Below are 14,481 nucleotides of genomic sequence, written 5' to 3'. Positions count from 1 at the left end.
ATCACATCAGATCATGTTATTTCCCCGCTTGCGCTGATCCTGTATTGGTTACTAAATGACAGTCTTAGCTTGCTGAAGTGTAGGAAATGTAAGCAAGCCCAGACCAGCTGAGCCAAACCACATATTTAACCTATAGTTGACCACAGGTGCACCAGCAAAGATCTTTCTGGCTTGGGCCAGATCAGCTGAAACTCCCAGCTGTCTTTTAACCTTAAAAATAGTAAATGGCCACTCTTTTAAGCTACTAAGATTTAGGGTAATTTATAACTGATAAGTTGTGTTAGTGTTCTTCGCTTTTTTCCCCAAAGTAAAATGCCTTTCCTATATTTATTATACACAAAGAAATGTGAAGATGTAATAGAAACAAATTTTGCTGAGCAAAGAGAGCTGTGGTATTGCTTTGAGCTGGCATAGATGCAATTCAATTTCATTTCATTTCTTGTTATATACTTGGCTCGAAATTTATAATTTCTACTTCACTGTATGGACATATGTAGATGTATGCACATACTCATGCTATGTATAACACTCAAAAAATTTATGAAATCCTAAAGGTTTCATATCCAAAACATTAAAAAAAACATTTTTATTTCGGACAATTTCAAGCATAACAGACACAAAAATAGAGAGAATAGCATAATGAAATTCCATGCAGCCATAACTCAGCTTCAGTAATTATCGACATTTGGTGTATGTTGCTGTTTGTAACAGGCTTTTGTTTTGTTTTTTTTCTTTTCTTTCCTTTCTTTTGAGGATACGAGTGGTGTTCAGTGCAAGAACAAATTTGCAGTTTGTTCCGGCTTTGCTGAAACGAAAATTCTTAAAATGACTAAACTCTGTTTGTTGCCAAGTAACTCTTGGCTATGCACTGATAGCAAAAGTAATATAATAGCATTCGCAGCATAATTAGATTTGAATAGCAAGTTTTATTTAAAGAATGCCTGATCTATTGCTCATAGGCATGCTTTTCTTTCTTGTTTTTTGTTTTCAGTAGTAATCACGTTTTTAATGACTTGCAATAGACTTTCGTTTTATGAAACAATAGAAAACCGCCATAGGAACTTTTTAGTAGGCTTTTAGACATTGTTGAAGCTGCTTAAAATCTGTTTAGGTAGGAGGTTATTATTTGTTAAATAATCGTTTTTATAAAATGACTTCTGCAAAAACCATAATTCCCAACAGCGTTACTTGGATGATGATAACAAATAATCTAAACAGGCAAACATGGTGATGATGTAGTAAGTCACAGCTGCTCCATTTGTTGAATGAATGAATGGGAATTTAGGGTTCTGTTTTTTCACTCTACCCAGAATAGAGAAAATGAAATGCTTTTTTCTTTGGTCTGCCTTCCAGATATATTTTTGGGGAAGGAAGGAAGGAAGTATGAAATGAAAGGAGGGAGGGAGATGAGAAGGCAAAAAGAAGGGAGGAGGGAAAAGAAAATGGGAGGGAGAGAGGGTAGAAAGCAAGAAGGGAAGGAGGGAGAGAGACTAATTATTTGGAGGTATATTTCTTTAAGCAGTAATGCTCTTAAATATGACAGGCAGTCTGTAATTTAACACACAATATTTATCTTACTATTTTATTGGAATTTCAGGATTCTAACTACATATACAGAAGTTAGCTTAGATTCACGGACTATCCAAGGAATTATGCTGTCTCCTAGTGTAGCCTCATTGTTGACATATGCCGGGAATGTTAAAGCAAGTGCCAAAGTTAAATATATCAAGATTTGACAAACCTAGTTATTGTCCCATAAGAAGCTGAGCACTGATGGAAGTTTAATTCATCTAGAAGAATGCAATGTAGTAATAGTAGAATCGTTTCCTTTATGTTTACACAGTTTAAGCAAAAATGATGTTATTTTTATAGGGTTTGGGCTGTTATAAAATGTCACTCTAAAGGACACCCTTAATATGTTATACAATTGCTACGAAAATTTAAAAATTATATTCATATTCATAAACCTTGAATTTCAATGGAGAACATGCTTATTAAGGTTTATTTTTCTCTTTGGCAACAGTTTTAATGGGATTTTTAGAATGCTTGCTCTTTTTTTTTTTTGGTCCACTATCATCATGAGATCCTCAAATTGTATGTCATCATCAAGTCCTGTAACCGGTAAAGGGTTCTGCTTATAAGAACCAATGATAGATGTAATCCTCCCTTCCAATCTTAAGAAAGCAGTGTTAGACTTACTCAAATTCTACAGTAAAAGCTTCCCTATTGTCCAATACAGTTAAATCTTAAAAAGGTCCATAAAACTGACACAGAAATTTTCATCTCTCTTTCCAAACACTGTCAAAGTAATGTTTTTCCCCAGTCTGCTCCATATCATCAGAAACTCCAAGGAAAACAAGGTGTCTAGTAGAAACTACATTAGAAATCACAAATGTTGGAAAGCAGTCTACACAAAAGGAAATCATGTGACCATTAAAATCAGACAGCGTGGGTTCAAATCGTGGCTTCTATCCTCACTGGCTGTTCATTTTGAGAGAAATTTCTGGATCTTTTCATTGCAGCAGACTGATGGCAAATGAAATAATGTAACTGCACACCCCCCAAATATAATGTGTATTTGTTTTTTCTGTATATATGCTTATTTTCAATCTTATATTTATGTTCTTATGTCTTAAAAGCCTTAAGTTTATGCTGAGAGTTCCAGCTAACAACAGGCCAACTTAATAGTTTGTGACTGAAATTAAACAGAGCGTGCTGTGTTAACTTTTAATGATAAATGGAGTTACTACATGGGCTACTTTGTTCTTTTTTTTTTTTTAAAGGAATGTGAATAATTAGAGGATCACATGACCAGAAAGAGAGGTCTTTAAATATTGAGGGTAAGGAGTACCTCTGGAAGGAACCTTATTTGATACAATGCTTTTTTTTTTTTAAGATTTTATTTATTTATTTGACAGAGATAGAGACAGCCAGCGAGAGAGGGAACACAAGCAGGGGGAGTGGGAGAGGAAGAAGCAGGCTCATAGCGGAGGAGCCTGACGTGGGGCTCGATCCCACAACGCCGGGATCACGCCCTGAGCCAAAGGCAGACGCTTAACAACTGAGCCACCCAGGCGCCCCGGGCTACTTTGTTCTTAATCCCTGGCTAGCTCCTTTGAATACTTATTACCACTTATAAAAAAAAATTACTTTTAGGATCCTTCCTTTGGTAAACATGTATTCATTGATTGCAGACAACTTCCATGTTAACTGAAATAGTATCAGGAAGCTTTTGCTGTGAAATAATTCTCTAATGTTTCAACAGCTAAATGTTTTCCATTACATTAGAATTATTTCTGCAGTTCTGGAATGCCTTTGCTAATCTGCATTAAATGGCTTATTCTTTGTCTTTAGAGAAGAACCTCTTTTTTAAAAGATTTAGTTATTTATTTTGAGAGAGAGAGAGAGTGGGGGGTGCAGAGGGAGAGAGAATCTCCGGAAGACTCCCTCCTGAGCATGGAGCCTGATGTGGGGCTCGATCCCACCACCCTGAGATCATGACCTGAGTTGAAACCAAGGGTCAAATGCTCAACTGACTGAGCCCCCCAGGCATCCCTAGAGAAGAACCTCTTAATTTTTAGTTGTTGAGGTGGGGGCAAGAGGCCTTGTTGGTGGTCATTCTTTCTATGAGAGTTTAGAAGGAGGAAGATAAAGTTATTCTTTCTTTACATAGAGTCTTAATTCTTCTCAGTTGACCTCTCGTCTCTCCCCTGCACCCTGTCATACCTGACCTTAATGGGTTCTTAGTCCATGCAGTTGCATACTCCCCCATGGCTTCAATCTTGTCTGTGGTCCGCTCTACGGTAGCCCAGACTGCAGTGTCCTCCGGTTTCATCAATCCCCATGTTTCTAATAGCTTTTTTGTCTACCAGAAAATTGAAATCTCTTGTCCAATTCAGGCTTAAAATATAGGTAATAAAATCACTTTTAATATATGGTTATCATATAGCACAGTTTCTCAACCTTAGCACTCTTGATATCTGGGATGGGATGATTCTTGTGGGAATCTTTCCTGTACATTGGAGGAAGTTAAGCAGCATCCCTTGTCAAGAGACATCCCACCACCACCAGCTGTGACAACCCCAGTTGAGAACCACTTTCAGATAGCCATACCAGTGAGTAAATGTGCAAGAAATAGCCAAGAAACAGCAAATATATTCTGCATTGAAGTACAGTATAAATAAACCAACCTAATATAATCTGGAAGGTCATTAAATTGCATTACACTATTCTATGGAAATGTAATGTCTTTTTGTGATAGTCCAGGCCAAGCAGATAATTAAAAATTTTCTGCTTTTCAGTAGTAACATGATGGCTTTTGTCTTTTCTACAATTTTCATTTAATAAGCACTTCCAAGTATCCTGGGATTTATAATTTTCATTTCTTAAAGACCTTTTATTCACTAATAGAAAAAGAAAAAAAATGATATGCTATGATAATTTTGTTTACTTTCTCATTGCTATTGAAGAGATGCTTTCCCTCACAGGACAATTTTTTGGAATCAACTGTTGTCCCTAGAAGCTAATTGGTGACTGTTAATTTTTTCCTTGCCTGTCAGCAGAAGTCAAAAGAGTAGTTGGCATGCTCACCTCCCTGATTATAGCTATTACATAAAACAGCATCCTTTTTCTAGTGTTCATCATAATTCCTCTAGATAATTATGTATTGTTTCAGTTTTCTTACCGTTGTGTTTCACTTTAGCTTTGACTACACCCAAACTTATTTAAAATGGTTGAAATCGGTCATGCAATCAGTTAGAATTCATCCCCACAACATTTATGCAAAACCCACCACAGCAGTTGTTTTAAAAATAATTCTTAAAAATATTAAACCACCTTTATTCCATCTACCCATGCTCTCTTTTGCTTGCCCTCCATATTTTTCTCAGCTTGTTTGGTCATAATGAGGGTACAGTCAGTGACTGAATGAGATCTGAGGTCTGCATGAGTCTGGGTTTGGCAAGCAGTGTTGCTCACGCTGTAAGCTGGGGCTTACGAGACCATTGCAGAAGGTGGCAAATGAATAAAGAATCTGAGCCCTAATATTAGCTCCATGTTAATTAACTTTTTCTATGATATTCTTGAATGATTCTATTTTAAAAACAATTATTCAATGAATATAATCTCTTCGTTGTTTGTGTTACCTGGGAGGTTTATGTTGAGATTGGAAAAGCGATTAAACATAAATTCCATCACTACTATTTTAGAATAGTACTTTATAATACTATTTTATAATAGTACTATATATTTAAAGAAAAATAAGAAAAACTAAATTAAATGTGATAATATTAAATTTGCCAATTAAATATGTTCCACATATCATTGCACCTAGGGAGTACTGGAGAACTGTTTTTAATATCTTGGCTAACATGGCTCTGATTCTATTAATCAAAAACAAATTTGGGGGGCACCTGGGTGGCTCAGTCATTAAGCATCTGCCTTCGGCTCAGGGCTTGATCCTGGCGTTCCGGGATCGAGCCCCACGTTGGGCTCCTCTGCTGGGAGCCTGCTCCTTCCTCTCCTACTCCCCCTGCTTGTGTTCCCTGTCTCACTGGCTGTCTCTCTCTTTGTCAAATAAATAAATAAAATCTTTTTAAAAAATTAGGGGCCATACATTTTTTTATATTATGCATGATGTTAAAGCAAAAGGGGATAGAGATTAGCCAGAGTTTATCTCATGATAAGTTAATATGGCATTCACCTGAAGTATGAAACTTTTTTAGACCATCTCCTCAGTCTTGGGGGGGGCAGAAAGAGAAGATGAGTTATCAGTCAGCGGCTTAATTTTTCAAAATATAAATAAATGGACAATCAATAGTAAAGTTTTCTAGCCTCTGTGTGTAAAGGGAGGTGACTGAATTGATTTATAAAAACTTGTCTCTTGATTCCTATTACCCCCATGAAACTGATCCCCATATCTTTAAATAGCATTACCATTCACGTATTTGCTCAAGCCCGTAACCGGGGATCCCTGGATTCCACATCAAGACCATCAGTAAATTTGGTTCGTTCTACCTACCAAATAGATACTGAAAAGAAAAAATCCTACCATTTCCACCACCAAAACCAATGTTGCATCACCTGTCTGTGGACTGCTTCAATGCCATTCTTACTGGTTTGCCTGCCTCCACTCTGCCTTACCGCATTCACACTACACCATTCTCTCGGACTTGAACACCAAGCTGCCACAGTGATACTTCTGGCATATAAATATGTAACATATAAATAAAAATAAGAATGGACTCTCTCCAAAATTCTTCAGACCATTCTCACTATGTTTAGAATAAAACCCGTCTTTTCCATGTTCTACAAGGCCCTGCCTGGCCCATGGCTATCCCTGACCTCATTGCCACTCTTTCCATATGTCAACATGGCTGTAATGATCTGTTGTTATCCCTCACACACGACAGGCACGGTCCCATCTCAGGGCCTTTGCAGTTGCTCTTCCCTCTGCCTGCCACAACCTTCCTCAACCCACCACCCCCCTGTGGAATTATGTTATATCTTTAAGACGTTTCATGGCTGATTTCCTCCCTTCACACAAATCTGTTTCAAACGATCTTCATTGCAAACTTCCCTTACATTCCTCTCTAAAATAGCACCTATGTTAGTCTCTTTCTCCTCAGCTGCTGTATTTTTTTATAATACTTATAACCACCTGATATTATATTATGCACGTATTCATTTACGTGTATATTTTCCATCTCCCTCTCTGGAATGCAAGCTCCTTGAAAGCAAGGAGTTTTGTCCATCTGATTCACTGTTATATCCTCTAGTAACTAGGAAAGTGTCTGGCAAAGAGGAGAGGTTTTAAAAATATTTGTTGAATGAATGATTGAACATATTTGTTTTATTTGCATTATAAGCGACATTGATCGAACCATATGAATAAAATATTAAGTATCAAAGCCAGTCAAATGAATTTCTTGATTTTCCTGAATACATGCATTTTGATAGAGTTACATCCTTGAAAGTATTTGCTCTGTTACTTTGATATGACTCTTAGATCAAGGTTATCTTGTACATAGTGTTAGTCTGCTCATAAACTGCTCTCCCTGCAGTTTTCTGCTCAGTTGCTTTGCCACTCCTCTCGCTTTGAAGCTTCTGAGGCTCCATGACTGTTGTAAGCCACCATAATTGTTTCCAACAGAAAGGAGAAATTTTGCCAGCCCCAGTGCATTAGAGATAAATGAAAAAGAAAGTACCCCTTTTCTCCCAAATGGCTGATGTTTTCTCCTGTCCACTCATTTCTTTCCCCCAAGGAACATGGGATTATGTCTACTTGCCATAGCTCTCACAAGCTCTATGCCCCACTGTTAGAAACTAATGTTAAAATATGCCAGGCCAGGGATGCCTGTGTGGCTCAGTCTGTTTTATTTGCATTATAAGCTGAAATCTTGATTTCAGCTTAGGTCATGATCTCAGAGTCGTGAGATGGAGCCCTGTGTCAGGTTCCATACTCAGGGTGGAGTCTGCTTGAGATTCTCTTTCTCTCCCTCTCCCTCTGCCTCTCCCCTCATTCACTGACTGACTGACTGACTGACTAAATAAATAAATAAAATCTTTTAAAAAAAATTCCAGGCCAGAGAAAGCAGAACTAAAATCCCAATCTGTCATTGAAGTTATATGGTTAATCCACATTATCTTGACTGGCTAGGGAAATAGGCAGCTGTTTGTCAACTCTTGTAAGTTAAAAAATATATATATATGCAGACAGCAAAACAAACAAAAATCATTATAAAATGGGGCATGTTGGTGGGACTGCCACAAAACATGTTTTGTCATCAGCCCTATAAATCTGTGAATATTGTTTTGTGACCAGATTCAGTCGGTAGATTTAAGTGGGGTCAAAAAGAATTAATGTCTGAATGTAGCACTCAGCACAGTACATCATATATATGGTCTCATCTCACACGTATATGATTTTATGTCATTGATCTCTTTCTAATGTAGTCTTACTATTGATAAGTACTTCATACATGCTCTTGAAATTGAGTAATAGAGTTATAGTATAATTATTTATCTAGGTTGTAAGTTCTATGAGGGTTAAAGCTGTGTTTTGTTCACCTTTGAGTTTTTTTGCAATCTCAGTACATTGTTTGCATATCTAAAAGTCTTCAAAATGGTTTTGTTGAATTGTGTTCTTAAAGACAGATCAGTTCTCCTGTTAGGGAAACTAATATAGGAAATATTAATAATTCTTAAATTCAGGATCTCAATGCCTTTTGAACCCTTAGCTAGGCATCCAGTTCATTATTTTACAAAGAATGATATTTTTCTTATTAGGCTATATAGAGTGTCAAATGCTATTGTCCGAGTCTTTGATGGGTATTATTAGAGCAGATTTATTTTCCATCTGCTATATTCAGGCACTTAATCTGTTATCCTATTTAATCTTCACACCAAGCCATAAAGGAAAATTATTTATGTCACATTCTATGTATAAGTAGACTGAGATTCAGAGAGTTTAAATAACTTCTCCAACTTTCCAAATCAACAAGGCAGAGTCAGGAATTATTAGACCCATATCTCCCTGAAAGCTAACTGTATTATTTTTCTTACTCCACCATAATGCTTCTAAGAAACAAAACAGTGAAGCCACCAATTAAAATACCTTTTGAAAATTGTCTATGATTTTGAAAGTACAAATTTTGTCCTAGGATGATTATAGGAATCCAAGAAGTATTGAGTATTCTCAGTAGTATTTGAGGGATTAATATTTGAAGGAGTAAAATTAAATTTTAGTTGAATGGTTGGCCAACAGAAAAATGTATGCTCATCCTAAATATCTTAACATTTCTCTCCACTGTGAGAACATTAGAAACATTCAAGAATACTGGCCTCATGCCCCTGGTTTGTTGTTACTTTTGTTTTTGGAAGTCAAGATCCTATTTTTCAGTGTTTGATAACCCAAATGTACATGGAATGGGGGAAAAAGGGAGAGACTGTGTCCTTTCATGATTAAGTAGAGAACCTTAACATAGATAAAGAATCAATCCTATACAAAGCTTCATATATGCTGAATTCTAGATGTTTCTCTAACTGGCAGCTGGTAAGCAAAACAAATGTCCTTAAAATTCCCCTTCTACTCTTCAGAACACTTTTGTCAATTGGAGCATCTTAATAATTGGAACAGACCTGTAAGACAGGTGTGTTTTTATTTTAAATAACTGTATCAGCTTTACTTTTGTCAGTAGGGCATTCTGTAGAATAAATCGAGAGCCTGAATATACTTCTGGTGGTGGATGCATAGAAATATTGTAATGCATAATTAGCAGAAAAACTTTTCTACTGTAATTGTTGTGGGGGGGTTTGAGGTAGATAAAGTATGATTAGAATTTAAAATCAACCTGTGCTTCATGTCACTACTGTCAGACTTTCTTTAGTTTTTCAATGATTTCAGTTTAGTGAGTGTGTCTTTGTGCATGTGTGTGTGTGTGTGTGTGTGTGTGTGTGTGTGAGAGAGAGAGAGAGAGAGAGAGAGAGAGAGAGAGAGAGGAGAAAGAGAAGGAAAGAGACTGTCCCAAAAGGCAAGTTGTTCTTTTTCTTTCTTTCTTTTTTTTTTTTTAAGATTTTATTTATTTATTTGACAGAGAGAGACAGCGAGAGAGGGAACACAAGCAGGGGGAGTGTGAGAGGGAGAAGCTGGCTTCCCGCCAAGCAGGGAGCCCGAGGCAGGGCTCGATCCCAGGACCCTAGGATCATGACCTGAGCCAAAGGCAGACGCTTAACGGCTGAGCCACTCAGGCGCCCTAGCAAGTTTTTTTCTTGACAATAAAATGTCAGTTGGTCTAGTCATGGTCTGATGCTAATTAGTTCGGGGTTTTTTTATTGTGAGCAATTTGTTTGAATTTCCTTGCAGTCCCACCTTTGCCCATGAAGAAGATAAAGAAGGTTTTGTGTTTGTGTGTGTGTTCATTTTGTTTGAATATTAACATTCCTGCATATGCTTGCCAGTTCTTTCTTCTGTCGATTAGATTCAACTAATATTCACCGTAAAGTGTCAAAAACACCCAAATAATGGATAATTGAGCATATGTCCTTTATTTGTAGCAGCAAAATTGGTCCCCCTCAAATGACTGTGGAGCTGAGCTAACATCTTTGCTCTAACAGTCACTTCTTTTCACAGTCATTTTGCCATTGTGTCAGATCTATAGTTCAGCTCTTGTACTCCCTGGAAGTTTCCATTCACTTTTAGCAAAGATAGGTGAATCATACTAGAAGCACGTCTAACTGATAAATAGTGTCAGAGCATAATATCAAAACGTGACAGGGGCACCTGGGTGGCTCAGTCAGTTAAGCGTCTACCTTCGGCTCAGGTCATGATCTCAGGGTCCTGGGATTGAGCCCTGAGTCGGGTTCCCTGCTCAGCCGGGGGGCGGGGGTCTGCTTCTCCCGCTCCCTCTGCCCTTCCCCACTCGTGTTCTCTCTCACTAGCTCTGCTCACTCGTTCGCTCACTCAGTCACTCTCTTGCTCATTTGCTCTCTCTCTTGCACTCTCTCAAATAAATAAAATAAAAATAATTTCTAAAAAAATGATACAAAAAAAACATGATACACATGACAGACTGCACAATGAGAGTGCTCTGCTATAGGTTAGGGTTACTTAGTTGCACGTTTTTGCTCTCCTAACAGATTGCTCGCACCTTGAGGGGAAACCTGCCCAAAGCTATATAGTATTTGCTTGACAGAATTTTCAAGGAGCAGGTAACAAAGAATTGGGAGACAAAGTTCTAGCAAAGGCTCTAGCTTCAGTTTGTTCTGTTACCTTTGGCAAGCCAATTGTTCTTTTTGCACCTCAGATCCTGCATCTCTAAAACAAGGAAGTTGAATCAGCCCTGATTTTTAATTATTTTTTTTAACTTCTGATTATTATAAAGTGTAAGGGCAGAAACCAGAGATATCCCCAACCCCTGTCACAATGCCTAGCACATTATAATGTTCCATATATATCAGTTGAGTTGAATTGAATTTTTTTTGGTAAGAATCTTAGGTGAAATACTGATATATGATGAATAAAAGCAGAGCTCCTTTTGTCCAGAGAGAGGTGGGTGGTACAAGTCAAGCCACGTGGACCACCCTTTATCTCCATCTTCACTTCACCTGCCCAGAGGGGCACTATGGAAATCACAGGGCTTTAGGGAACACAATTTAAAAATCAAAGGACTTAATAAGCATATAATTTTCTCTGGCTTCAACATTCTTTGATTCCTCTGCATACGGAATCATCACATAGAGAGTAATACGAAAGGTCTCAAAGATATAACATTTGCCACAGGGTGGGTGGTGGGTTGAGGTGGAGAACTACAAAGCCATTTTACATTCCTAAAATAATGTGCTACATTTGCATTTTATTATCTTTCTCTACAGTTTTGTTCTCCTACTAGAAATCAGTGTGGGATGTGTTTGAACAGAGAACATTTCTCTCAGCTGCTTTCTGTAACAAACTGTTGAGTTGTCTACTTGTAACTACATAATCATGAAATTTTATAAATTGAGTTAATTTACTGAATATTACTGGTTATTTTGATACCATAGTTGCTTTTGAAGTTCACTGAAATGATATGAGAATATGAGCCTAGGAAATGTGGCTTTTTGACCTATTAATGGTGAACTATTTTGCCAACATTTAAAGAATAATCTACTTATTTAGCTGGTAGGAGAATAAAAATCTGTTACTCTCCCTGTAGGCAAGAAATAAGAGTAACGTTAATCAGAGATGTCAAATCTTCAAGAAGAATTTCGCAGTGATTTATCTCACCCCATTACCCCAACTTTCCTTTCCCCTTCATTCCCATCCCTGTGCTAAATCTAACGAAGATAAATGAATAATGCATTCAATTAGTTGCAAATGAAAGCTATTGATCCTATGTGAGGTTGGTGTCCAAAACCAGAACTCTTAAAACTCGTCCCTGTTTTTCTGCATTGGGGGTGCATGATTCATTTGCACAGACTATGTTTTCTGTTAAAGAGAGATGAAGGTGAGCTGCCTAGGCAGATTGAATTGTTGAATCCTCTGGCAATGAGGACATGCGGCCAAGTCCTGGCACTGCTATGTAGATCAGCCTCCCAGTTATCACCCAAACTGGCATGGCCTCCTAGCAAGGAAGGAATAAAGCCCTCAAAGTGAAAACATTTAGTTCAGCAACCCTTATTTGATCATTTCTGTCCTTGTTACAGCGTGGAAGTTGCCGTGACAGGTTTCAAGGGACCTGGGAGATTCAATCAGAGAGGGTGGGGAGGGAGGCTTAATGAAGGAGAACTGCCTATTTGTCTAAAGTCCAGACAGTCTCGTTTAGCTAGGAATGAAGTCTGCAATGGGAAACTCATCTTCAAGGGGCATTATAGTGAAGTCTTAGATCTGTAGGCTGATAACTGATAAATTGATGGGAGCCCAGAGCAGAAATTTGTGGAAGCTGAAAAATCAAAGGAAGTATTTCATGCAAATTAGCAATAAATGCTACAAAATGTAGTGGATGGCAGTGATAAGGGGTTTTGAGCAAATGGTCAGTATCATTTAAAGTATTAACTTGGTGAATACTTGTGTGCATGTTTGAGTGTGCAGCTTGCGCTTGTATTAATTGAATGCCACACTGCTGTCCCATTTAGTGATTATGTGTGTAAGAAATATTTAACCTAATTATTAAGTTAGGGGTTTTGAGGCAGTGTGATCCAGCCTATGGAAACTTGGAAAGGGATTAAGGAGACTAAGACAACATTATGTCCCCCAAATCATTGAAACGCACAGTACAGATATCATGTTTAGGTTTAATTAACACAGAGAAAATGTAGGGTACCCTTTAAAATGGAAAACAAGGTGCAAATTGAAAATATTTGATGAAGCACAGTCGTATGTTCTTAAGGACTGGCCGGTCCTGATTCTGACTTCAACGGTCTCATGTGACTGTCAATTTGGAAGTGTTATATTTGACTCGTGTACAATCTTATAGCTTTTCAGCTCGCCTGAAGGTACTACGTGCGATATGTAAGTCATTACTTGGTAGAATGCTTCGACACACTACTCTGAGAATGACAAATATCTGGGAAAATAAACTGTTCTATCATTCAGCTCATGCAGCATAACTAGAAGTCTGTATTGTTATTTTTGTTTTTCAGCCCCTCTGACTGATAAGCCACCCAAGCTTTTGTATCCTATGGAAAGTAAACTGACAATTCAGGAGACTCAGCTGGGTGAGTAATTCTGGTTAATACCCTTTTCTCAATACATTCTGACAGTTAATAAGCCTAGATTGTAACCCGACGTCATCCTCTAAGCCAAACCTGTGTGTATTTAAAGGGAGCAAAATTAGAAAATCCCAGAAAACATGGCCCATTCCATGCCTCACGGTGCATGCATTAGGACCAAGCTGGGCACATGAGTATAAAGACTCATCTGTTTTTCATGTGGTTGTTCAGAAATGAGATTGGCTGAAGGTCTTATTGGTGGTGTTATATTGTCATTTTATAAGGCTTGATTTGGTTTTACAACAGGCAATGTGGAACTCTTTGACTTATATCATTAGTACATCAAAACACAATTTTTGAAAATTGGGAAAAAAGGTACAGATTCATTAAGATAAGTGTCATCATCATTACAGTTAAAAATCATTTTTATCTAATCGAATGTAAAGGACATTGTGCTATTTTATTTTTAATAAAATGTGAGCAAGTGGCTTTTGGTTAAAGAGCTAACAGGTTTGGGACATAAGAATATGGACAAAATCACTTTGGTAAAAATATCCAGTTGTCTACAAATCAGAATTCTGACATAGTTATCTTAGAATTCAGTCTGGAATTTCCAAATGTGGCATACCTATATTCAGTATAATTTTAAGTACAATTTTAACCATATATTCATGTTTGTTAAGGAATTCTTTCCCACACTCACCATTTGACAGTAGAAATACTTTATACAACTAAAAAGGAATTAATAGCCCATCCCTTAAGCTACTGATGTTATTATTGTTTTGGGAGTGAGAATTTGAATTAAAATTGTAAATCATCTTCAAAATGATGATTACAGATGTGATCATCTTTAGTAGTAGCATATTCAAATTTATAGTGCAAAAAGATATGGTCTTAGAACCTATGAAATTATTATAGTCAGCAGATTTCTAGCATTGGAAATATTTACTAACTTTAAGGCATGAACATATGCAAGATTTATACAAGTCAGGGTATCAATATGTTTCTTTGATGATAAACCCAAGCCTTTGAATTGATGCCATATACGTGCAAGTAGTATTCTAATCGTCATTATTTTGGGATAGAAGACCACAAGCATCATTAAAACAATGCTGTATATGAAACAAAGAGATATATTAAAATCACATCATGCTCTTTACTCATGTTATGGTATATTAAAGTACATTAGATTTTATTGCTATTTTCTGAGGAAATTTTGAAATGTAAATTCTAAGTGACCATAGTCATACACACCTTCTAATAATTCCTAGGAAAACATATTTCTAAGGAGTTATA

General features: G+C 37.1%; 1 protein-coding gene across 1 annotated transcript in view; it reads left to right on the top strand.

Moving 5' to 3' along the window:
* Positions 1-14,481, top strand: part of IL1RAPL1 (interleukin 1 receptor accessory protein like 1) — a 723,425-nt gene that overhangs the window by 374,171 nt on the left and 334,773 nt on the right. The window contains exon 6 of the mRNA XM_040636334.1: positions 13,117-13,191. Coding sequence (XP_040492268.1) covers positions 13,117-13,191 — 75 coding nt within the window. The remainder of the gene's footprint in view (positions 1-13,116; positions 13,192-14,481) is intronic.

This window comes from Ursus maritimus (assembly GCF_017311325.1).
Source record: "Ursus maritimus isolate PB19 chromosome X unlocalized genomic scaffold, ASM1731132v1 scaffold_X1, whole genome shotgun sequence".
In the NCBI taxonomy this organism is placed as follows: Eukaryota; Metazoa; Chordata; class Mammalia; order Carnivora; family Ursidae; genus Ursus; species Ursus maritimus.
This window is presented reverse-complemented; position numbering and strand designations above follow the sequence as displayed.